This window comes from Podarcis pityusensis (genome assembly GCF_964106645.2).
Source record: "Podarcis pityusensis genome assembly, chromosome: 15".
NCBI lineage: Eukaryota > Metazoa > Chordata > Lepidosauria > Squamata > Lacertidae > Podarcis > Podarcis pityusensis.
Genome location: NC_138040.1, coordinates 5,632,116 through 5,656,397, shown reverse-complemented (window position 1 = coordinate 5,656,397; position 24,282 = coordinate 5,632,116). Strand labels below are relative to the sequence as shown.

The 24,282-nt window shown below is 41.8% G+C and overlaps 1 protein-coding gene and 1 long non-coding RNA gene across 2 annotated transcripts in view; one reads left to right on the top strand and one right to left on the bottom strand.

The window, feature by feature from the left end:
• The window catches only part of BCAS3 (BCAS3 microtubule associated cell migration factor), a 476,692-nt gene that overhangs the window by 188,979 nt on the left and 263,431 nt on the right, over nucleotides 1–24,282 (top strand). Inside the window, exon 16 of the mRNA XM_080983313.1 lies at nucleotides 14,137–14,287. Within this exon, the coding sequence (XP_080839439.1) occupies nucleotides 14,137–14,287 (151 nt within the window). The remainder of the gene's footprint in view (nucleotides 1–14,136; nucleotides 14,288–24,282) is intronic.
• Nucleotides 13,058–20,170, bottom strand: LOC308464173. Its single transcript, XR_013979918.1, has 4 exons — nucleotides 20,154–20,170; nucleotides 19,951–19,978; nucleotides 19,590–19,850; nucleotides 13,058–13,524 (listed from the first exon to the last, which is right to left on the bottom strand). It is a non-coding gene; the product is annotated as an uncharacterized lncRNA (long non-coding RNA).

Below are 24,282 nucleotides of genomic sequence, written 5' to 3'. Positions count from 1 at the left end.
AAAAGACAGTAGTTTGTGGAAGGCCCGTCAAGTTAAATCAAATCTATTTATCAATCTAATTAGCTTTGGGTTAAAATCATGTTAAATTTAGGGATGGGTAGCTTAGTCTTCTTTCATTCCTTATGAATTTTCCTGTGTTTACCCAGCAATTCCCAATGCAACAAACAGGATTGCAGACAGAAGCAGTATTAATCCCATCCTATTTCCACATTAATGCAGAATGCAATGATGATAATGGTCTTTAAAAATGCACGAATATTTGCATTCCGAATGCATATTGCAATACACATGTTAAAATGCAATTTCAAAATACGCATGTCCTCAACATATTTTATCTCAAAATACCATACACCATACATATGTTCTAAAATGTATTTTGGAACATTCAGAAAATGCAAAAAGCTAAGTTGTAATTGCTACATTAGTCCAGGATGCGCAAATTAGAGGTCAGTTGGTGTTAGAATTTGCACAAAACTTCCCTACTTAAAACTCGTTCAAGCTTGTCCTTTGCTGCTCATAAAGCGAAACTCCCTAATAAGTACAACACTGGCAAAAGAAGTAGTTGTGAACAATTGTATTGGTTTTCTTTCCCCCTTTTCCTTCAGTTATCTTGTATTGTCACCTGAGGTTTTGACTGTGTCCCCCTCCCCCCAGCTTAGAATACAAAGGCCTGTATCTTTAAATATTGAAGATTTTCTGTGGTGCTCATGCCACATGGAAAGGTCCTCTCTTGCTAACCTCAGGATATCGAGGATCTTAATTGTTCAGTCACTTCCTCCTGGGTAGGATCAGTTGTTTTTAAAGAATTTAACACTGTGTCTCAGTTTAGAATTGTGCACACTTCAAAGCGGGGAGTGCTGCAGGCTCGGAGAGCAGGGTTTCTTCTGCAGTTAAGAATGTGCTGTTGGACCCAGAATCCAGCTTTTGGGAATTTGAGCTTTTCTGTTTAAAACTGCTTATGAATGTGGAAGATATGCTTTGAGAGTGTATGGGCAATGCCTGCCCATCACCTTGTAAATGGAATTCAGTTTTCCTATTGCTCCTCCACATCAATAGCAAGACCAGAATGAAGTGTGTGTGTATAACTCACATAATTTTCGCTGTACCTTTGATTATATATCCATCTGAGGTTTATGAATGGTTTTGATCAGCAAAAGTTATTAATAAAATTTGAAGAAATCCAGAAACATTTACCCAGCAATTTAGTTTTGCAAACAGGGGTACCATTTCAAATTTTACTGGAGGGTGGGGATTAGTGCTTCAATTCCCCTCCTCCAAGATTAAAGTGAGTCAGGTTAGATTCCCTGATCAAAAGTGTCCTGACAGTTACGGCGCTGTTTTTAATAAAAGAAGAAGACACTGCAAGATCCGGTCTTTTAATTTTTTTTAAAAAAAGATATTTTGTGGACTTTGCACGTTGCGTGTTGTTCAGCCATAATGTTACTGCTTCTTAAATGAATATTTCCCCCCGCATGTTATTTTTTAAAAAAGCAGTTGGTAGTTAAAAATGACAAATATGAAAAAAGAAGAGGAAGAGGGTATCTAAAAATTATAAAGCTGATTTATCAGAAATAATATTTCTGTTCATGAGAGGCAGAGGCAGGCATGACTGGATCTGTTTTGTTAGGTCTGAGAAACCGAACAGGCTGCAGTATGAAATGCACTTTCTGTGGAGTAAGTCCCACTGCTCAGGATTTACTTCTGAGTCAGTGTTTAGGATTGGGTCCTTGCAGCTCGAGAAATCTTTCAGTTTCTGTTTCTCTCAGTTTCTCATGTTTCCAACCTTCAGTTCCCCACATTTCCACACCAGTGGCCTTGTTTTGTTTCTTGTATTGATTCAGAAGGTGTGAAGTAGTGAGGATTGCCTGTAAATGCATATTTAGTGCATATTTACTCAGAAGCAAGTCCCACTGTGTTTACCAGGGCACACTCCTAGAAACTATAGTTGCTGTGCAGGGCTTAGAATTTACTAAAAGTGCTGGTTAAATTAGAAATATCAGGAAAACAATTCTACTAAAATAGCTACTAAAACAGTCATCTTACTCAAAAGCGTCAAAGCTAACCAAATGAACAAGCTTGATAATTCAGCACAACAGAAAAGGGTTAAAGAAAAAGCCTTAAAAGCAATTGGATACAATTAATTTTTGGAATAAATCTGAGGGTTATTAAAAAAAAACCAAAAAACCCTGAGAGTGAATATCTTTTCATCTCTCTAAGCTGTGTTGAACTTTGCAAGTAATGATGGCATATTTTGGAATAAATGTCTATGAATAGAATCAGATTATGATTCAGAAGTGGTTACTATGGCTTTGTAAACTTTACTCTCATGTTTAAAATAAGAAAGTTTTTTAATAAACAGCAACAACCATGAATAGGGTCTGAACACATATGTCAATTTCAGTTTCTCCTGGTTTCTCATTATTCCAACCCTAAATACAGTTCTTCACATTTTCACAGCAATTTGCATTTTTTAAAAATGTTAAATGAACATTTGTCTGCCTTTGAATGCGTATTTCTCCTAATATATACCTTTTAATGCAGTTTTAACAGTTTTTGCGAGCCATTTCCCCTAATATCATTTATGTATTATTTTCACAAATGCTTGCATTTTTCCACACAGTGTTTGGTTGGAGACTTGGATCTCAAAATTTGGAGAAGTGTGAATTTTGAAGGATAATGCCGTTTCAGTTTACGTATTGGTCCAAGAAGTGCAAATTCAGTAGTTTTTTGTTTTTTTAAATGGGTCAAATTTCTCCCTCAGCTCTCTATCTTCAGCTCACATTCTGTAGATGAAGAACAGTTTGTAGGAATGAAAGATTCCCAGTTTCTCCCTAATTACCTTTCCCTTTTTCTACTTTTATTTTTGTTCAGATCCTCCCCAAACTTCACTGAGAGAGAGAAAGGTTTACAATGGCTGTGTTCTGCACACTTACTTAAGAGTAAGCCTAATGGATCTCAGTAGGACTTCCTTTTGAGCCGGCATGCGTAGGATGGTGCTGTTAGGCTGCAACCCTTAAACACAGTTGATAGGAAGCAAACCCTGTTGACCTCAGTGGGACACAACTTTTTTATCGCTGTATGTGTCCTGTATTCCCTCCCAACGTTTCACTCAGATCAGTGCCATTGCCCACCTGTCAACGCTCTTAGGCATATCGAAAGCTGTCTTGCACTGAGTCTCAGTGCAACATCAGTGTTGTCTCTTCTGCCAGGGAGTGATGCTTCTGTGGTCTCAAACTGGAGTCTTTCCCAGCCATACCAGGAGATGCTGGGGATTGAACATGGAATCCTTTGCACACAAAGCATGCACTCTGCCAACTGAGCCACAACATGCCATGGAAGGATCTGTGCTACCAGTTGCATGATGTGTTCATTTATCCTGCAATGTTTACCTGTCCTGGGTGGTATCCTGAAGCAGGCTGTGTTAGTGAACTGAACATAGCAACAACGAGTCTTGAAGCACCTTAAAGACCAACATATGTGTGATGTCGTACACTTTAGCAGATGCGTGAAATGTTATTTGCAGTGGGCGTGTGCACTTGGGGGGGAGTTATGTGTGTGAGACAGAAGTGTGAGCATTGGGCAAAATGGCAATGAAAACCAAACGCTACAGCTTGTGACAGTTCAGTTAAGGCTTTAATATATACCAAGAGAAGGACAGCAATTTTACACAGCAGCAACAGCTGGTGAGAACACAGATAAATTCACCCCTGCAGTGGGACAAAAAGCTCTGGCTTCTATTCGTGCCCAAACCAATAGAGACAAACTTACCAATTCATTCTACTTTAGCTCTTTGTACGTACACTTGATGAAGTGGACTCTAGTCAAGTGGCAAAGCAAGTGGTACCCGGTGCAGAAAATTTATTGTCACCCCCTGCCAACATTGTTGTTTTTTTGCCAGGTTTGACTTTATTTCAATTTTTTTGGGGGGGAGCCACAGTTGTTGAGCTTTTTTGGGGGGAGCCTTACAACAAGGAGGCTGCCTGCCGCCCTACAGCTGAGGGAGAGCCGGCAGGTGGACTGTTTGGACAGCGGGAAGCCTCACAGCGTCTCTCACAGACGTTGACTGCCGCACAGCATTTTGTCACCCCCCTCGGAGGTAGCACCCACCTTGCTTCGCCCCTGCTCTCATCCACAAACACTTCTACTGTAATAAATTGTCTTGTCTTTAAAGTTCCCCACAACTCTTCTGTTCTGCTTCAGCAGACAAACGTAACTTGCCCCTCTGGAAGTTTTGAGCATGGTGGGATTCCCATTTGGGAGGAAAACACACACACATACACAAAGTCCTGAAAAATACTTAATGTCACAGAAGATCTCGTTGTGCTTCTTATAGAACAGCAATAACAGACAATTGCAGTTTTAGGCATGTGAGGGAGGGAGGCAACACTAATGAAAAAAAAAGGCTAGCACATGCAAGCGCTGCACTCTTAGCACATGTTTTTAAATGTATCTCCACATATCTCACCCAAGGACAAAAGAGAGACACAAAAGGTGTGGATGTGTTTACCAGAAACAGTTGGGAGGTATGACACATTGGCAACCCGGCCTTTCCTTTTAAATTTCTGTGATTTATTGCATCCTTGTCTTGTTGGATGAAGTGCCGCTTGGCTGTTTTATGCACTGTTCTTATTGCATGCCTATAATATGTATATAATATATCCACATGAGGGTTGCAGCTGTTAAGGCAATTAACTGGTTAGACTAATTGATCAACTATATGGATTTGGCCAAAATAAAAAAAATCCTTCCAGTAGCACCTTTAAGACCAACTAAGTTAGTTCTTGGTATGAGCTTTCGTGTGCAAGCACACTTCTTCAGATACCTGTACTGGAAGGATTTTTTTTATTTTGACTATGACAGACCAACACGGCTACCTATCTGTATATGGATTTGGGCAAGTTTCATTTAAAACAAATAAATACGACCATCCCCTCGATTTCCAAAGTTCAGAAGTTAGTGTGGATCCTTGTTGCCAAAACAGCCATCAGTGCACAAGAGGTAGGTACCAGCAGGCTCCCTAAACCTTCTGGAGCAGGTTTTGGAGCATGCCAGCTGGGGGGTGGGGGCTGCAGGGAGGAGGGAGAATCCTGTCGGCCAACAACATGTGTTCTTTTGGCAGATGGACACCATTGGATTTCACTCATCGTATTATTCCCTAAGTAGTTCCTGATCTTGTAGTACTCAGTTCCTTAGTCCAGTCAGTGCTTCAAAGGGGATCTCTGAATTTTAGGAACAGTTCAATAATTTATTAATTTTTTATAATTATTGTTTGGAACTGATTAATGCCCTAGTTTTAATTTATTTGTTTTGTTTTATTCACGTATTATTCACGTATTGGTTGCTTTTCAACATCCGGCAACAGAAAATGTCTGTCTGTCCATCTGTGTATCTATTTATCTGTTAGTCATTTATCTATCTATCTGACTATCTTTTATATATATATATATAATTTTTATTCATTTTTCAACATATTAATTGTCATACATACCACCATATTTCACATCTTATACAATCTTTTTGGACTTCCATCAACACCTCTGATGATCCCCCATTTTTATCATTTCTTCTGCATTTCTTAAATTCATATTGCCTTTAATTATCTTAACTAATGTCTGCCTTTTTATCCAATTATGCAATAATTCAAATTATTCACCTCACAAAACTTCTTGCAAACCTACAAATGTAATCTGGTCATCACAATTACTTTTCAAATAGTCCGTAAATTTACACCAATCTTCTGTGAATCTCTGGTCCCTCTGGTTTCGAATTTTTCCTGTTAGCTTATCTAATTCTGCATAGTCCATCAATTTCATCCTCCAGTCTTCTTTCGTCGGTAATTCTTCTTGCTTCCATTTTTGTGCCAATAATATTCTTGCTGCCGTCATTGCATATAAAAACAGCTTACAGTCCTTTCTGTTTATCTATCTGACTATCAGGCTTCTCTTCCTCCCCGTTTTATCCCCACAAAAGGTAGGTTAGGGAATGAGACAGTGACTGGCACAAGATCAACCCCAATGAGCCTCATGCTTGAATGGGGCGTTGAACTTGGGTCTCCCTGATCCTAGTCCAGCACTCAAAAACACTTTGCCACGCTACGTCAACACACAATTTTAAAATACTAAAAAATCATTGGCTGAGATAAAGGATTGTGACATGGTTGCTTGGCCAGGCTCTAAAGGCAGAGTGTTACATAAACAGGGCATTGATGCCCCCAAAGGCCCTTTCTCTTATCATTACATAGCTCACCTCTGATAAGGCACCTGCGGAAGGAAGGGCCTCCTCACCCCTTGCGTGGACATTGCTGCTGTCGTAATGTGCAGCCACCCCATTTGCACACCTAGTCCAGCTCTTTGGAGCCGTTATCTATGTGCAAATTATACTGCGGAAAGGTCCCTTTTTGTTATCTCCTGCAAGAAGAGGAGGGCAATACACAGTGGAAGCTTTTGCTCTCCAGAATGCCAGCTCACAAACAGATAAACCAACAGGTAGATGGAGCTGTGTTTTAATTTGAGATGCATCCCTGCAAATTATTCCTGTAGCAGGTTGCTGGACCTTGACAGATATATGGCATTTGAGTTTGAGCAAACTGGGTGCATATGCAAAGGGGGATAAAGGGAGGAGGAGATGGGCATATTTTTAGAATGTTCCTGTTTGTCGTTGCTCAGAGTCTTTTTCTTTTTCTGTTTGTATTCGGGGCCAGGAGGTGAAATAGATAATGTATGTGTTTGAGCCATCGAGCATATCCAAGATCATCATTTGATGTATACTGTACAAAATATAATTATCTCGATCATTTAAACCATTCACTGCATCCACAGAAACATAACAATTGAAGTGTATGTTTCACGGACAAGGCATGTTAAACTACCTTTGCAGTTGGATCTTTGAAATTCAGTCTATTTTATTGTAATGTATTTTATTTTGTTTAAGTGCCATCAGGAAACCATTCCAGGTATCTGTATCTTGCCTTCTTTTAGATACAGCAACTTTACAGATAGTGGAATTGACCCTTCATTGCAAAGGGTAGCAGACCTTCTCTTGACAAAATGTGACTGATTAAACCACAACATGCAGACATATTCTTTATGAACCAAGAATGAAAAAGGAGCTAATTAAAAATCTGTTCTATGATTTCAGGGTAGTATAGTAGGGGAATGAATATAATAGCTTGAGTGCTATTCTAAAATATATACAAACAAACCTTTTTTTTTAAAGTTCTTTGTATGTTTTTATTGTATTGTAATTCGCTTCAGGATGCCTCATGGGAAGTAATTCATAAATAAAGCTAATAATAATAATAATAATATTTTTTTTAGTTTATTTCCTTTTTCAAACAATGCATGAAATTAAATAAGCATCGGTTCAAACTCCTTTTGTCATTCACCGGATTAGAAATTCACAATAGCTTAGAAGAATGCTGTTTCATTTTGGCCCCCCCCCCCCAATTCTTTTTTTAATTCATTCTCAGACCTCTCATAGCAAAACTCTTCCCAGTTTGTCATGACCTGCAATTCAGGAATCCTGGGGCGTTAAATAGGAAAACCAACATTAAAAGTCGGGGCAGGGGGAGGAAATCCAAGGTAATGGTTATGTGTCGTATTAAATGACCGAAAAAGAGAGAGGGGGTAAAAGAAGCCTTGAGTGTCTTTAGGAAGATGAGGCCTTCACTAAGAAGCCCCCTCCTTTGCCTTCTTTTTCCTATCTTCAATCCATCTGAAGCACCATTCTCAGATGGCTTCCTGTGAGGAACCCTTTTCTCCCGCCTTGTTATTCTTCCTTGGAAAAAAAAGGGGGGGCAGTTGCACTTCAGCTCTGAGTTTTGGACGCTTCTGCCGTGGGACTTGGATAATATCTCTCCAAAGCGCAAGCTGCTGTTTAGGAACCTAATTCAAACATAGCTCCCTTTTAAGTATCCCCCCTCCCTCCCTCCCTCCTCTCCTTTCCTCCTCCTCCTCCTCAAGAGAAAAGCCACCATTTCACAGTATTGGCCGGACGCAGAAAAACAAGTTAATGATCTAAACCTTTTAATTCAGGGAAGCTTTTCTATGTTTGAGTGCTTTTCAGGCTCTTGTAAACAGGCGAGGCCCCTGCTTTCTTCTGCTTTCCCTTGCACCCCCCCCCCCCATCTGGCCATGAAATGTGGCATTTATTCTGTGTCATCCCCCCCGAAAAGAAAAAGAATGAGAGGGTGAAAGATTATTGACTGAAGAGTGATACACAATTGAGGGAAATGATGTCAAAGTTAGGCGTACAACTTACTTTTCCAAGGATGCCTTCCGGATTAGATTTTCTTTAAACCTATTGTACGGTGGCTAATGATTTAGGTGCTCAGTACAATATTAGTAGTAGTAGTAGTAGTAGCCTTAGAAGTGAGAGACAACTGTAGTTTAGCTGATAGTCTGTTTTCAAAAGCAATGTTCTTCTTAAAAAGAGCACTTGAACTTCATAATACAAAATCATAGTGTTGGAGGACTTCAGGTTGCAATGTGAGGTTACACTGATTTGGGAATGAGTCTCATTGGGACTTGCTTCTGAGTCAGCATGCATCGGGTTGGGCAGTAAAATTGCATAAAGTTACTCCTATCTTTCCACCAATGCCAGCTGAATTCTGGTTTTTTATTTCTATTGGCAAAGAACTTGAACCTCCCTCCAATACAGTATAGATTATGGGTTTGATGGAGCCAAAATTAATTTATTAAGCGCCATTGGTTTCCATTCAAGAGATTTAAGCATCTTTTAATCCTCCCATTGAAATCAGCAGGATATATTAATTAGGGATGGAGGATAAATTTGATCTCATCTAATTTTAATGAGGAATTACCTAATTTTCACTTTCTGAAGCAATATGTGAACTGAAACACAGCTGTCCTTCAACATTTGCACTTCTCTGAATTTTACGATGCAGTTCTCCTGTGAATGGCATGTATGAAAATGCATATGTTGGTGAAAGTTTCATACAAACATGCATTACGTCTGGGGAAATTGCTTTAAAAATGTGTATATTAGTCAGGACTGCATGCAAAAATTTGTTCACTAGCAGAAGTTTGCATGAAAACGCTGACAAATTTTCAAAAGGGTTTAAAAATAATCACAAATGGTGTGGAAATGGGGAGAACTGAATTTAAGGTTGGACAAATGAGAAATTAATGGCTGTAAGTTGCCTGGGACTGCCTTGGGCAAGATATAGTGAAGCACCCTGAGATCTATAAGGCGGTATACAAATTTATAAAAAAAAAAAAATAACAACAAATTTAATAAAGTAATAAGAGAAACAGAATCTGACAGATTAATCCATCCATGGGTTCAAAGTGCTTAATTTTAGCTGGATCCAGTTGTATTTAATTTGTTTGCTTTAGCCTGAGCCCACAATATATGCTCACATTGTTAGATGGTCTCTACTTCTAATTTAATGTTAGAGGGTGGTGGTCAGGGCAATATTTTAACACAGGTTTAGGAACACAGTCAGACTACAAACAATATAACCTTATCACTAGAGACCAATACGTTTCTGTGTTGTGCAGGAGATAACGAATGTTAGCTCTAATATCTGCATATGGGGAGCATTGTGGTAAGTCCTCAACTGAGTGACAGATGCATATTCAAAATTTGCCGACATGCAAAAGCAAATCCTCAGGGCAGCCCCCAAAGGAACATCTGCTTTGAGGCACATTGCTGCAAAGTTTCCCTTTTACTTCTTTCTGTGTGTGGAGATTGGGAGTAGCAGCTAATAATTCTGTACACTATGTGCAGTGCAGTGCAGCACATCAGTCCCAAAGAAAGCAGCTTTTCGGGGATCACAACATTCTAAGAAGGAAGACCAGTCGATTGAGGCAACCATGTAGGCAACCTTAACTTGCTAAATAATTATCTCTGACCTTCCTCCAGAGTCTGCTAGACATTTATAAATAAGAATGAAATAACATTGTAGAAATAACATTTTTATTATTGGTAGGAGCACCATTATCATTGTCATCAACATCAAAATCATTATACCACAGTGAGACTCTTTAAAAAGATTTAAAAGAAACCACACTTTGCTCCAAAACTGACTGTCTGACAGTGCAATGCTATGCATGTTGACTCAGAAGTAGGTCCCATTGAGTTCAATGTGGCTTACAGCCAGGTGATAGATAGGACTACAGCCTAAATTTTCCAAAGAGAAAACATAGAAAAGGAGAAAAGGAGAAACGTAAAATGGTGGGAGGAAATGATTATATTAGAACATTCAGTTCTCCTGAAAACAGACTATGCGGGCAATTGTGCCCGTCTGTTTAGAATGAACCCGAAAGTAATGGTTGGTAATACTTTTTATTGACACAAATGAGTTTCAAGCGTCTGAATAGGAGGAAGTGAGCGGCCCAGATCTCGGCTGGCAAAGCATTCAGAACGCAAGGCGCAACCCGGGAAAAAACAGGCAATTGAGACGGAGAAGTGGAAATCTGTGGTTTGAAAAGAAAGAATGAAGCCAAGGAAGGGAGCAATTGAGGAGGACAATAATATGAAATCAAAGAGGAAAGATAAGAAGGAGCAAGAGGGAGCAAATGCACTTAAGTTAATAATAAAATCATGGATAGGATTGTAGAGCGACGAGGCCTTGATGCAAAGGGTGAATCAGAGGTCGGTCAAGTGCGATGGGGGCACGCTGGGAGATATACAGGGGGCGAACTAGAGATATGGGTTGGAGAAGGAAATAGGGAAGAAGAAGAAGAGGAGAAGGAGGAAGGCTTTGACGCAACTACATACAGCACATTAAAGTGGGTGGAGACCTTTTGCCGACTGCGAACCAAGCAGAGGAGGAGGAAAGGCAAAGTCATCAGGAGCAAATCTACAGATTAAACATACACGCAAGAGGGGTTTTTTTAAGTATAATTTTGCATTTCCCTCCCAACAAAAGTACAGTACCTAAGAAGGCCAGGAGTCTCAGATGAGTGCAAAATAGCAACTGACTTCATGTTCTTCTTGGTATCAAAACTGCTCGTATCGATTACACTGCCGTTGGTTTAATTGAGAAACGCTTGTTATTGTCCCAGCCCTTTCTTCTTTTTTTTTAAAAAAAAACCCCTTTGCCCTGTATTATGAAAGATTACGAGTCTTTAAAAGAGCAGTTTGTTTTGAGATTTAATTTGAAGTTTTTGTTTCATAACAAATTCTTCTCTCTCTTTTTTTGTTCCAGTTAGATTCACAGGATAGAGTTCCTTACTATCTGCACTGTGATTGCTCAAATCCTTCTTCTTGTTACTGCTTTCAAAAAGAACTTGATTGTGGGTGGGTGTTGGGGGAATCTTCCTCAATTTTCTACGTTTTTCATTTGATTCTGTTCTTTCCTTTTAATCAATAAATTTGCAATTCAGAAATTCAGTTTCGAACATTTGTTTATTAAACGAATGTTAGTCATACTCAAAATATATGTTTTGAAATCTATATGCATTAATTTCAGCAGGTCTACTCTGAGTATTACTTAGTTGGAAAGGGTCCCCAGGAGCCTTTTAAATTTACATTATTTTAGCACTGTTTTGTTTCCAATGTATGTGGAAAAAACTACAGTTCTACACAAGATCAGTATACAGCTTTATGTTATTACATTTTTGTTTCCAAGTTAAGCAGTAGGGGAGGGTGTAGATAATTATTGCAAACAAGATAAGTGTACACCTTTATTTTCAGGGGGGGTGGAGTTTGCAAAATTCTAAAATAAACAGATCATCTGTGATTTAGCATTTTGATTTACTCAAGCATCTAGCTGCTTTCCAGATTTCACATTTCTCTCAAAGTTTCTACACAATCTCTTGGTGATTCAAATGCATTAAAATTCAGCACATTTATATATGTATATTGAGAGGCAAATTCACATTTGCTTATTTTTAAAAGGTAAGATAAATGCAGAAACAAAATGGAATAGAATTATGAGAAAAAACCTGTGAAACAGAAACAGGCAGAAGTTGGTACATTTCTTGTTAAGCATGCTGAAATCCTATTTATTTAAATGGGATGATTAATTCAGCACAGCCTGGTGCTCAGTTACCTTTTGGTCTCTCCCCTCTCTCCCCTTGTACCTAATAAACAATTATTGGAAGACTTTTTGTTGTTGGTTACAGCAAATGCAGGCACACCGATGCCCCAGTGCCTCACGCTTTTGTTTGGAAGGACACTGCTAATGCCTAAATAAAAGGAAAAAAGCTGCTGTCCTCTATGCCCTTGGCTTTTGGGTGAAAGTAAATGTGCTCTGTGGGTTTTATGTTTCTGAGTTAAACTTCCTTGGAGTTCAGCTCTGAAATGCACACACTGAGCTTGTAGGTCACAGCCATGCAGAGTCCCTTCTGTTTTTATGGCAGTGGGTCTCTATGGCACCCGGAAACACCGAGGCTTACGGATGGTAGTGCACATCCCTGCAGCCACTGCTAGGAATAGATCCCAAATTACAGAAAAGATTGCATTAAAAAACAACAACACCTAGTGCAGGAACCTTTGAGGTTGGAAGAGGCATCTATCTCTGTTTATCTAATTCCTGTACTAAAGAAAGTCTTTCCTACTCCAAACTCTTCAGGTAACAGCTACAGACAGTGTAGTCCCAGTCGCTGCAGTGAACTAGGGACAAAGCTGTCAACTTTCAGATTTGAAAATAAGGGATCAGCAGCCTCGAAAATAAGGGATCCGCAGCCTCACCTGTCCCGGGGACAGTCTACGGGATATCTAACAATCCGGGATAGCAGCGGGAAGCAGTGGGAAACGGCACTGGAATAAGGGAATTTCCCACCAAAAAAAGGGACGGTTGAGAGCTATGACTAGGGAGCCTTCAACATCCAAGATCTTTGAGAGTCTTTGGCTTTACTGGCAGAGAATTAAAGGGCCAGGGGTGTAATAAGCCTTAGGTACAACCCTGGGAGACCAGGGTTCAAATCTCCACCTTTCCACGTAGCTCACTGGGTAGTCACTATCTCTGAGCCAAAGTTGGCTCCCTGGGACGTTGTGAGGATAATAACAGAGAGGGGGAAGAACCATGTATTCCTTGGAGGAAAGGGAGGCTGTGCCTATAAATGTAATAATACATAATACATTACCCCTCTGTTGGGCTCTCTCCCTGATTTGTTTTTAGGAAACAGCCAAATGCACGGCTCCCCTACCCTTTAGCTTTTAATAGTATTTTCTCTGTATTACTGCAGTGGGTTTGTTAACAGGTCTTATGGCTTAATTGCATCTACAGTGATATTTCTGTCAGCTACCTCAAGGCTTCCTGCAGTTGAAAGGTGGAACATACATATTTAAAATAAATAAAAGACAAATCCACCATGTTCAGTTTGGCCTGGGCAAGTATCTGCATTAGCTATGTGAGAGGAAAGCCTCTCCTATACATGAATCTCTCGTTCTGGATTGGGGCCAGCATATACACATGTACACCTTGACTTTGCTTGGTGGGGACGGACTTTTTTTTAAAAAAATGTCACCATATTTTCTTCATGTTGGTGTTAATTCTATTTTTGCTTCCTGGGTGGTACATCCGCCTTAATCCCAACAAGGAGAGCTGTTGATCTGAAAACATATAGATGCGGAGATTAGCCGGGCAGAGAATAGGGCTGGGGAATAAATTCAGTTCTTGTGCATCTACCTAATGCGCGCTTCTCAAAACAATACTCAAGCTTAAAACAGCTACCCTTTGAAATTCGCACTTGCAGCGCAGCTTCCCAACCGAATAATGGTGTGCGAAAATTCATGCTATTTGGGGGGAACTGCTTGCAAAACTGTTTGCCAAAGTCTCATATGGAAATGTGTAGCTTAGGAGAAATTCATTTATTTCATAAAGTTTTATATACCACTTGATTGTTTAAAAAAAAATCAACAAACCTCAAAGTGGAAATTTGCACTACAAAAGCTGACAAATTTTCATGTGAGGGCTTTTGATAAATAAATAAATCACAAACCGTTACAGAAATCCAGCACACTGAATTTAAGATTGGAAAAAATGAGAAATGGAGAGAAACCTACTTTGACCAATTCATCCATCGCTGGAGGGGGGGTACTGTAAACTTAATAATAAAAATGCTTAATCTTGGAAAGGTTGGATTGAAATGTTTAAAATAAATTAATAATGCTGCTTCCCGCACCACCTCCAATTAATTCTCTCTCTCTCTCTCTCCTGTTAAGGTAAATTGAATAGTCAAGACACTTACAACAATTTCACCAACAATAACCCTGGAAACCCTCGCCTTTCTCCACTTCCCAGCCTGACTGTGGTAGTTCCTCTTGCTCAAATCAAGCAGCCCATGACTTTAGGAACCATCACCAAACGTACAGGGTAAGTAAAGTGCTTTAAAATAGAAATTCCTTAATGCATTAAAAATATTTTTTTCTTTGCATATAGTATTTTGGGGGGGGGGAGTTTTGCTTAGCAGCAATACCTCTGTTCTGAATTTAAAGGTTGCAGTCCTGTGCACAGTTTCTTGCAAGTAAGTCCCTTTGATCACAGTAGGACTTGATTCTGAGTAAATGTGCATAGGACTGCCCTGCACATTCACTCTGGTTTGTGCCGCATGTAGAATAAGGGAGCAACTCCAGGGCATCTGTAAATATTTGTCCAAAATTCCCAAACTCGTTTCTTTTTTCTTATTTTGTACTTCGATGGCTCATTTTCTCCAAATCATCTGAGGGATTTGCTTTCTGCTTGACATCAGAGGTAATTAGTAACTTAAACAGAGGATTTCCCGGCCCCGGCTAAGTTATCAACAGCGCTGTTTTGGTTTTGTTTTGGTTTTTTAAAAAAATGTTATTCACATCTTACTCTATTTAATTTTAGTTTATTTTTATTATTTTCACCCCCTGGCCTCCCGGTTCATAACGTGATATATGTTATAGTTAAAAAAGAAGTTTGGGAGACGTTCAGAGTAAAGTTCCTGCAATTGCTGTACTTCAATCCAGGCTCAAAGTCAGTGTACTCAGCCAAACACAGTGAAAGCGAGCAGAAATATTGAGCTTTTATAGAGCTTACCTTAGGAAGAAAGAGGGAGGGAGAGGGAGAACTGAGCAGGGAACATAGGCATGTGTTTTGATGGCAGAACAAAGCACTGCCAAACATTTGCCCTCCTTAAGAGTTTGCGTCTCTCTCCCACCCGCAGAGAAGCAGGAGTATTTGTTTTATCAATCTACTCTGGCCTTCCTCACCTTGGTGCTCTCCAGATGGGTTTGGACTGATGGGAGTTGTAGTCCAAACCCATCTGGAGGGCACCAGATGGGGGAAGGTTTTATCTGATCTGATACATTTTCAAGCACTCTTCCATCTTAAACTTTTCAAGCTCAATGAATAGTGTTCTGGGGTGATGTCCAAGGTTAGTCCTACACAGAGGAGACTCATTGAGCCATATCAAGCTAAATCCTACTCAGGGTAGACTCATTGAAATTAATGGAGCTAAGTTAGTCATTTCCATTCATTTCGGTGGGCAGCATCCAACTAAGTTTTACTGAAGGGGAGTCCCATTGAAATTGATGGACCTAAGTTAGTGCTGTGCTAATAGAATGGTCTGGCTCACTGTACATCAGATGTGATGGTGCCACATTAAAAAAAAAAAATCCTAAAAATCTGCGGGAAGAACGCTAGAACAGCTGGGGATCAGTTAGGGATGGTAGCTTTGTCCTTCATGTGTTAGGGTTTTGTTTTTTTTTAAATATATATATTATACAGGATGGAAAGCAATAAAAAATGTCACCCTGCACTTATAGAAGTGGTACATTAGACAGCCAGTGTGGTATAGTGGTTAGAGTTTCAGACAAAGACCTAGTACACCACCTTGAGCTCCTTGGAGGAAGGTGGGATAGAAATGTAACAAACAAACAAACAAACCCATTTCACTCTACCACTTATTTATAAAAACATTTGTATACCGCTATTCATTTTTAAAAAATCAAAGTGGTTTACAGCCTATACTCACACACACATGAAAACCACATAAAACTTTAAAGTCAGAGATCATCAACCATTACAGAAAGTTGTTTTTTTCTTAATTGCCTGCGTAAGCTTAGTAGCATAGAAAAGTTTTCATCAGACATTTAAAGGTTAAAACAGAAAGTGCCTGCTGAATCTCTGTTGGCAGAACATTTCACAGGACTGGTCCACTGACATTAAAAGCTCACTTTTGTGTCACTGTCAGATGAGCCTCTCCAACTTGGGAAATGACCAGCTGCTCGCCTGGTGATGGGGCTGGGATACAAGGGTTCAAGCAGTCCCTAAGGTACCTTGAACCTAACTCATTCAAGGCATTGTAAATCAATACAAGGAACTTGAACCTGGCTTGCTAGCAGATGAGCAGCCAGTGCAGATGTTTTAATAATGGTGCCACACCTTGACAGCCATGTGCCCCTATCAACAATTTGGCTGCTGCGTTCTGCACCAGTTGGAGCTTCCAAAGCAGGCCTAAGGGCAGCCCTGCATAGAGCATGTTGCAGGAATCCAGGCTTGGGGTTACTAATGCATTGACTTCAGTGGTCAGGCTATCCCTGTCCAGGAACAGACATAGCTGGTGAACCGGACAGACCTGGTAAAAGGGACTCCTAGCCACAGGGACACTTGGGCTCCTAGAGACATACATGTCTCGCCAGAGTGGTGCATCCTCTGGTTATCTCCCGCTTGGACCACTGCAATGCACTCTGCATGGGGCTACCTTTGAAGATGAGACAGAAACTACAACTAATCTAGAATGCAGCTGCCAGACTGGTGCTGGGAGTGGCCACCAGGACCATATAACACCGGTCCTAAAGGATTAGCTCCCAGTATGTTTCCAAGCACAATTCAGAGTGTTGATGCTGACCTTTAAAGCCCTAAACGGCCTTGGCCCTGTCTAACTGAAGGAGCGTCTCCACCCCCAGCATTCAGCCTTCTGGTGGTTCCCTCACTGAGAGAAGTGAAGTTACAGGGAACCAGGAAGAGGGCCTTCTCGGCAGTGGCGCCCTATGGAATGCGCACCCCATCCCTGTCAGATGTCAAGGAAATAAACAACCACCCGACTTTTAGAAGACATCTGAAGGCAGCCTGTTATAGGGCAGTTTTTAATGTTCAAGGTTTTGCTGTGGGTTTATAATTTGTTGGAAGCCGCCCAGAGTGGCTGAGGCAACCCAGTCAGATGGGTGAGGTAACAACAACAACAACTCTCAAGCTGTACACCTTTGCCTTCAGAAGGAGTGCAACCCCATCCAGAATGGGCAACTTGCCTCTTTCAGGGTTGCACCACTGAATGTGTAGACCAAGCCAGTGTAAGAAACCCAGAAAAAAATGTGAAATGGCTGAGTTAAGCCAGAGGACACACCCAGTAATCATTTTCTTACTCCAGGGCACATCTCCTGTCCTACTGGAGCAAGGAAAACCCATGTAGTGCCATTCAGTTGTTGTTGGACTCCAACTCCCATCAGTCCCAGCCAGCACAGTCAGTGGTCATGGATGATGGGAGTTGCAGTCCAACAGGACCTGCAGACTACCTTGTTGGTTACCCCAGTTTAGATAACCCATTTCCTTTAACCCGTGCATGGATACTGATCCTTGGGTAGGGTTCTAGAGAGGATTTTGTCCGGGCTGCATTACTCTGCCATTCCTTCCCTTTAGTAGCTTCTCCAAGAGGGGAGAAACAAGGTGGGGATTGGAGGGGGGGGGGCTTTCCTCTCTGCATGTCTCACAATGTCTGGTGTTTGCTCCTGATGCTGCGGGGCTGAAATGCCCTCTGTTTCTCCAGGCTGCAACTCTTACATTTGATCATGGTTGATTTAGCCCTCTTGCCGTTTGAGATAGGCTAGTTAAATACTGAGCGGCTTACTCTATAATCTTTTGAAGATCTTTCAGCATTTCCAATGCTTGGATTGCTATCCTTCAACATCCCTGAGACTAAAAGAAACATCCGGGATGGTTTTTGAGCCTCCTCTTATCCTCTGATGGTACATCAAAGCAGGCGCTGATCCAGCAGGTCCTCTGTGAGCACGGAGACTCTGATACACACAAGAACATCCCTTTGCCTATAAAAGGGAGCCCCTGTGAATGTGGAGCTTTGGGTATATGTCTTGGCTGTGACTCCTGGAGGACCTGCTCCTTGCCTTGCAGGCCTTTTTCTACCTACAATTTTTTTTGGCTCTACTGAAAAATTCAGCTGGGGTGTTGTTTGGGGCAGGGGTTGTTGCTGTTAGTTTTTTCATTTTAGATCTTGTGATTTATGTGGAAATGGTTCAGTTTGTTGTGTATTTTTTTAATGTTTATGGCTGCTTTTGTTGTAGTTATGTATTTGTTTCATGTTGTAAGCCGCCTCAAGCATGGTTTGAACTGTGGAAAGGCAGCATACAAATAAAATCCGTGTATGTATCACCCGTGTATGTATCAAAGCCCTGCAGGTGTTTTTTTGCCTTGTGTCTCGAGTGAAGGTTGCATATTCATTTTGACAGAGGGATAGAGCAAATACAATTCAGAAGAGTGGAGAGGCTGTAACTTGGTGCTGGCACCTCCAAGTAGGGCTAGGGAGACCCCTTTCTGAAATCCTGGGGAGCTGCTTTCATACAGTACAGTGGTACCTCTGATTGCGAACGGGATCCATTCCGGAGGCCCGTTCGCAACATGAAAAGCCCACAACCTTAAGCGCCGGATCTGCGCAGGTGTGCAGCGTGATTTGGCAGTTCTGCGCATGCGCAAAGCGTGATTTAGCACTACTGCACATGTGCAAGCAGCAAAACCCAGAAGTAATCCTTTTCGGTACTTCTGGGTCGCCGTGGGACGCAACCTGAAAAAACGTAACATGAAGCAAACGTAACATGAGGTATGACTGTATAGGCAATACTGAGCTAGATGGGTTTGACTTCTTCATGTACCCCCATGAGAGGTCTGGAAGGGGGCAACACAAAAGCATGGCTTTTCAGTGGTGGCCCCCAGCTTGTGGAATGCTGTCCCCAAGGAGGCACTCCTGGAACCGACTATCTTTTCTTTCTCTTTTTGGCCTGGGATTTTGGCCCTTAATTGGAAGTTGTAGCATTGCGGTCTATTTTATTGGAGTCGGATCAGTAAGTCCTGGTCTGTTTTGTCTGTGGTTTTAGATTAGAAAAAAAAAATATGGATGCTCTTAATTGGTTTTAATGTAAATCGCTTTGTGTCACTCTGTGGCAGCTTCCTGTGCATTAGAGTAGAAGGAACTCTAAGGGCCTCTGTGGACTCCAGAAGGCAAGGGCAGAGTGTGAAAGCAGCACACAGACTGTTGGGACGGGGACCCAGGTTCACATCTTTTAGTCCAGGAAGCTCACTAAATGGCCCTGGGAGTATCACTGCCTCCCAGTTCAGCACCTTTCCAGGGCTATTGTATGAGTAAATAAGTACAGCATACTGAAATTATGCTTATAAATTAGAAGAAAGGGATTGCCCCAGTCCCAGGAGCGCCTTACACAGCTCTACATCAACTGCTCAGTGGAAGGGAATCCGCCTTGAATGCGGAAGGCATCAAGTTCATTCCCTGGTAGGACTGGGGATGTTTCCTACCTAAAACCCTGGAGAGCTGCTGCCTCTCAGTGTAGACAGTACTGAGCTGGATGCACCCCAGGGTCTGACTCAGAATACAGCAGCTGCATATGACTGTTACTTAACTCACCTTGTGCTTCTGTCTGTGTGTTTAGGGAGGACCATAGCCCAGTGGTAGAGTGTCTGCTTCACATGCAGAAGGTTCCAGGTTCAATCCCCAATGGCATCTTCAGGCAGGGCTGAGATTATCCTCTGTCTGTAATTCTGCAGAGCCACTGCCAGTCAGTGTAGAGCTGGATAAAGCAACTCAGTATAAGGCAACTTCCTGTGCTCCTGTGTCCCGTTGAAATCAATAGGACTTAAAATTGCTTATTCTTGGCTAGAACACGTGCTATAGATAGAATAGTTAGATAGATATAGATATATTTAACATTTACAAACAATTATGAAACTCTCCCCCTCCAAAAAAAGAAGAAAAAAAGTTGGCTCACCGTCCTCTCCTGGCAAAACAGCAGGAAACTGAAACCGAAGAACAGCCACAGACAGAAATAATTTAAAGCCCATTCAGATTCCAAACCAATTCCATTTCTCGTGCATCCAAAATTTAGCGGGGACACAGACACACACACACACACACACACACACACACACACACACTGTTGGATAGAAATAGGGGGGCTCTGCAGTTGCTTACGCAAGGCTGGAGGTTTGCAGAGATGTTCCTAGTGGATTGGGCCCACCATCTGAATGCAAGTGTTGGGGAGGGGGGTGGACGGGAAGCCCCTTTTGTGGAGGAGAGAATGAAGCGGAACGCCGATGTTCCCTGAAGCTTGGCAAGGCCTAAAATGGCCAAATTGAGACAGCAGCCTTAACTTAAACCTCCAGGGGGCAAAGCGTGTGTTTAACATATTTAACATCTGCCCTCCTATTTCTCGGAGCACGGAGAGACGCGAGGCTGTAATAGGAAGACAGGGCAGGGACCATCTGCCTGGCTCTGAGAAGTGTAGGGCGAGTGTATTACCACAAATGGCAGAAGACAGATGTATTTACACCTACGTGGGCAACACCTTTAAGCGCTGCTCCGAGGGAACAAGGCCCTCCCCCTTTCTCTCCCTCTTTCTCGTTCTGGAAGCAGCTGCCTAACCTTGGCGATTGTGCTTTAGTCAGGAGGAGAAGTGCCTGGAACCCACCGGATTTTGCAACTGTCTCCTGTGCAATGAAGGAGGGGGAAGAAGATTGGCATTTTCCTCTCCCTTCAATTCGTCTTCAAAGTCTCAGATCTGTCACTAGGCTACCCAGGCAGTGCTAGATTTTAAAAAAGCGATTCTGGGCCAATACCAGATAATTCTGGAATGGCAATCATTTTTATCCAAGGTTATTTGATATATTACACACACACACACACCAACATCCTCCTATTTTTGAAATAGTTCACAATGATTTTCTTCCCTATAACCTCATAGATCAGGTAGTATGGTGGCTTAGTGTCCTGTTTTACAGAGGACTCTTAACTATCTTAAGGGTGGCATGGGCTGTACAGTGGTACGTCTGGTTGTGAACAGGATCCATTCTGGAGCCCCATTCGCAACCTGAGCAGAAAGCAGCGTGCACAGGTCGTGATTTCACCGCTTCTGCGGATGTGCGTGACGTCATTTTGAGCATCTGCACATGCGCAAGTGGCGAAACCTGGAAGTAACCCTTTCCAGTACTTCCGAGTCGCCGCAGGATGCAACCTGAAAATGCTCAACCTGAAGCAAACGCAACACGAGGTATGACTGTATAGTTTAAGTCCATTTTAAAGATAAGGACATTGTAACTAGGAGAAGCCTGCGCCTTCCCTTCTATGGTGAGAGGAGCTGCGCAATCTCTTTAAATTTCAATCATTCTGTCTAAATGGACATCTAGGGATATGAATTAGCATGTGCAATTTTTATGTAAATCTATGCCCTCTTTTGTTTTTTGGCAATGCATACAGTAAGTGGTCTCTCCATCAACAAAGTAGCTTGTTTTGGGGAGGACCTATATTATTGACCTATATTAGCTATGTCCATTGATTGCAGTGGATCTAGTCTTGAGTATGAATCATGTTGGATACAGTTCTGTGTGCATGATTCCCTCTGCCTGCATGTGGAGGTGTCAGCCGGGGCCTCAGTCAAATCTGAGTCATTGTGCGTGCACCACAATACTCCACAATAGACCTGCACATTAGGGGGACATAGGAGACCCAGACTTTCCATATCACTTTTCAATGCCTTCTCTCACTTCCATATGGCCCTCAAGACCTTTAGGGCAGCCCTCAGCAACATTTGACACCTCCCCAGCCCTCACACTGCCTTCCCAAAGCCAGGTAAGTGAGGTGCTAGGCTTTGGGACTTGAGGCTCCGACAGGGTCCTAGAGTCCTCCCACCTCCCTCCCAAAGCCTACTTCGCACTTTCCCAGCTTTGGGAAGGAGGTGGGAGGGCTCTAGGACCCTGCCAGAGCTCCATGCTTCCTTCCCCAAGCCCTGCACCTTGCTTAGCCAACTTTGGGAAGGCAGCGTGAGGTCGGGGGGGGGCCCCCTCAAATTTTGGTCTTGCTTTCCCCCACCACGTGATAAAACAGAGTATGGCCTGTGGCTTCTGTGCCAAAGCACTATTGCAGCTTTCTTGGTATGAAAAGTTGAGCCACCCTAATTTAGGTAATACTATTAAATAGTGGGCTTTTTTAAAAAAACCAATGGCCCACTTACCATCCTTTGAAAGCCCCTTCTGTTTATAAAAGTGGTCTGCCTGCCAGATTACGATGGGAAATGAGGTGGTCAAGAAACAACCCAAGCCTGATGCCCCTCCAGAGTTCAGAATTTTTGGATCCCAGCCCTGGGAAGTGAATAGATGCACAGCTTTACAGATCTAACCTTTGCCCAGTTTAGCAAAAGTTTAGCTAGCAAGAAACTCCCTTCAGCATGGTGGAGCTCAGTCAGTTGCGTTTGTTTTTGCAGTTCGGGAAGAAGAATGTAGATAACACATTTTTTTGATGTGGGATCTGGCTGAGATGTTATCATCTTTTAACGTTTCCCATCTCGTGTACGATTTGTTCATAAAATCACTGATATCCGTTTGATCTCTTTTGAACTCTGGAGACTTTAATCCTTTCCAGGACCTATTAGTGGTTCAGACTTCTTTTTTTCTCTCCCTCCCCCCCTTTCCCCCCCTTTTGGTAAGAGGAGCAATACCAGCTGAATAGGAAATAACAAAAGAAAACCAAAACCAAACTCTTAAAGGACGACAAAAATCTGAATTAAATCCCTAGATTTCAAACACACAAAACAAAACCAGAAGGCAACACATTTATGGAAATTAAATTCACAAGTCATAATGTTTTGGAAGAGTGGGTTAGATCTGCGGGTTCAGATTTGTACCGTAGTTTATTCCTGGGGCTCTGGTTGGGTAGTGGTACGATATCAAATTTAGAAATACCCAATTCACTTTCCTTAACCCCCAGAATGTAAAACAGTGAACTGAGGGGTGGATACGAAAAAATAGTTGGGAAACATAATCACTTGACAAAATGCTTTCCAGCAACCCCATATTCTTGATGTGATTCTGAGGAATGGAGCCTTGTGTTGCTTCTTCCAAGAAGAAAAATACTAAGGAGGGGACAATAGCTTCATGGCAGCTGCATGTTCTTAGTCAAAGAACAGACTATCTTGGGACGTGGTGGACTCTCCTTCAGTGGAGGTTGGCTAGCTACTTGTCTCTAGCTGTGATTCCTGCATTGCAGGGGACGGAGGTAACCCTCCCAGCTCTACAATTCTGTGATTCTGTGATACATTGTAGAGAGATGATTTTAAAAGCAAATGTACCCAGTTCCGTAGGGTTAAATAACAAGCCACAGCTGTTGTTGATATTGATTGTGATGGTGATGTTGGCAATATAGATATATACCACCCTTCCTCCCAAAGGAGCCCAAGGGCATTGAACACACAAACCATAAAACTTATTTTTTGAAATTCAATTTAGATGCAGGCTTGTTGGAAGAGGAAGGTCTTCAGTAGATTCCAAAAGTCCAGAGATAGTGCCTGTGTAATATTTAATGGGAGGGAATGTGCTGTGTTGCCCATAGATTAATCAGCAGCAAATCATAATGGATGCTTCTACCACGTTACGGGTCCTAATTTTCACAGCTTGTAACCCAAACTATGGACAATAGCAGAAGTGAGAGAGAAGGGTTCCAACTAAAATGAAGGCGCTGCTTTTGTTTTTTAATCAATTGATCTAACCTACTGATCAACTAAAGTAGCCTTCCCTAACCTGGTACTCGGCAGAGGTTTTGGACTCCATCAGTCTCAACTAGCATTGCTGATGGTCAAAGAAATTTGGAGTCTAAAACATCCAGAGGGCACCAGATTGGGGAAGGCTGAGCTAAAGACTGCTACCATTATTATTATCATTAGTGGTTGTAGTAGCAGTATTCTTTAACCCATATATTTTGTTTTGTTTTATTGTCTCTACAGCTTCAAAAAATGTTTACATAAATCCATTTTTTTAGAAAACCCAAGGGATTCTCCTGGGGTGAAAATAGCAATCATCTGTTTTGCGCATGCAGTGAACCTAGTAGCTGTCGGACAGGCCCGATGGTTTCTTTGGCTTGACATTGCTGTGTTCTTGTCACCCAACTCAGCCATCTGGTGCTGTCGATTCGAGGATGGTTTCTCTTGTAAATTTTGTACATTGTCCTTTTTTATTAATGCACACAGAGCCATTCTGCGTTGGAAGCTGCTCAGAAAACATGCTCGGATCATTGTCAGACGGGTGATCCCAGACATCAGTTTTGATAGCAGGAC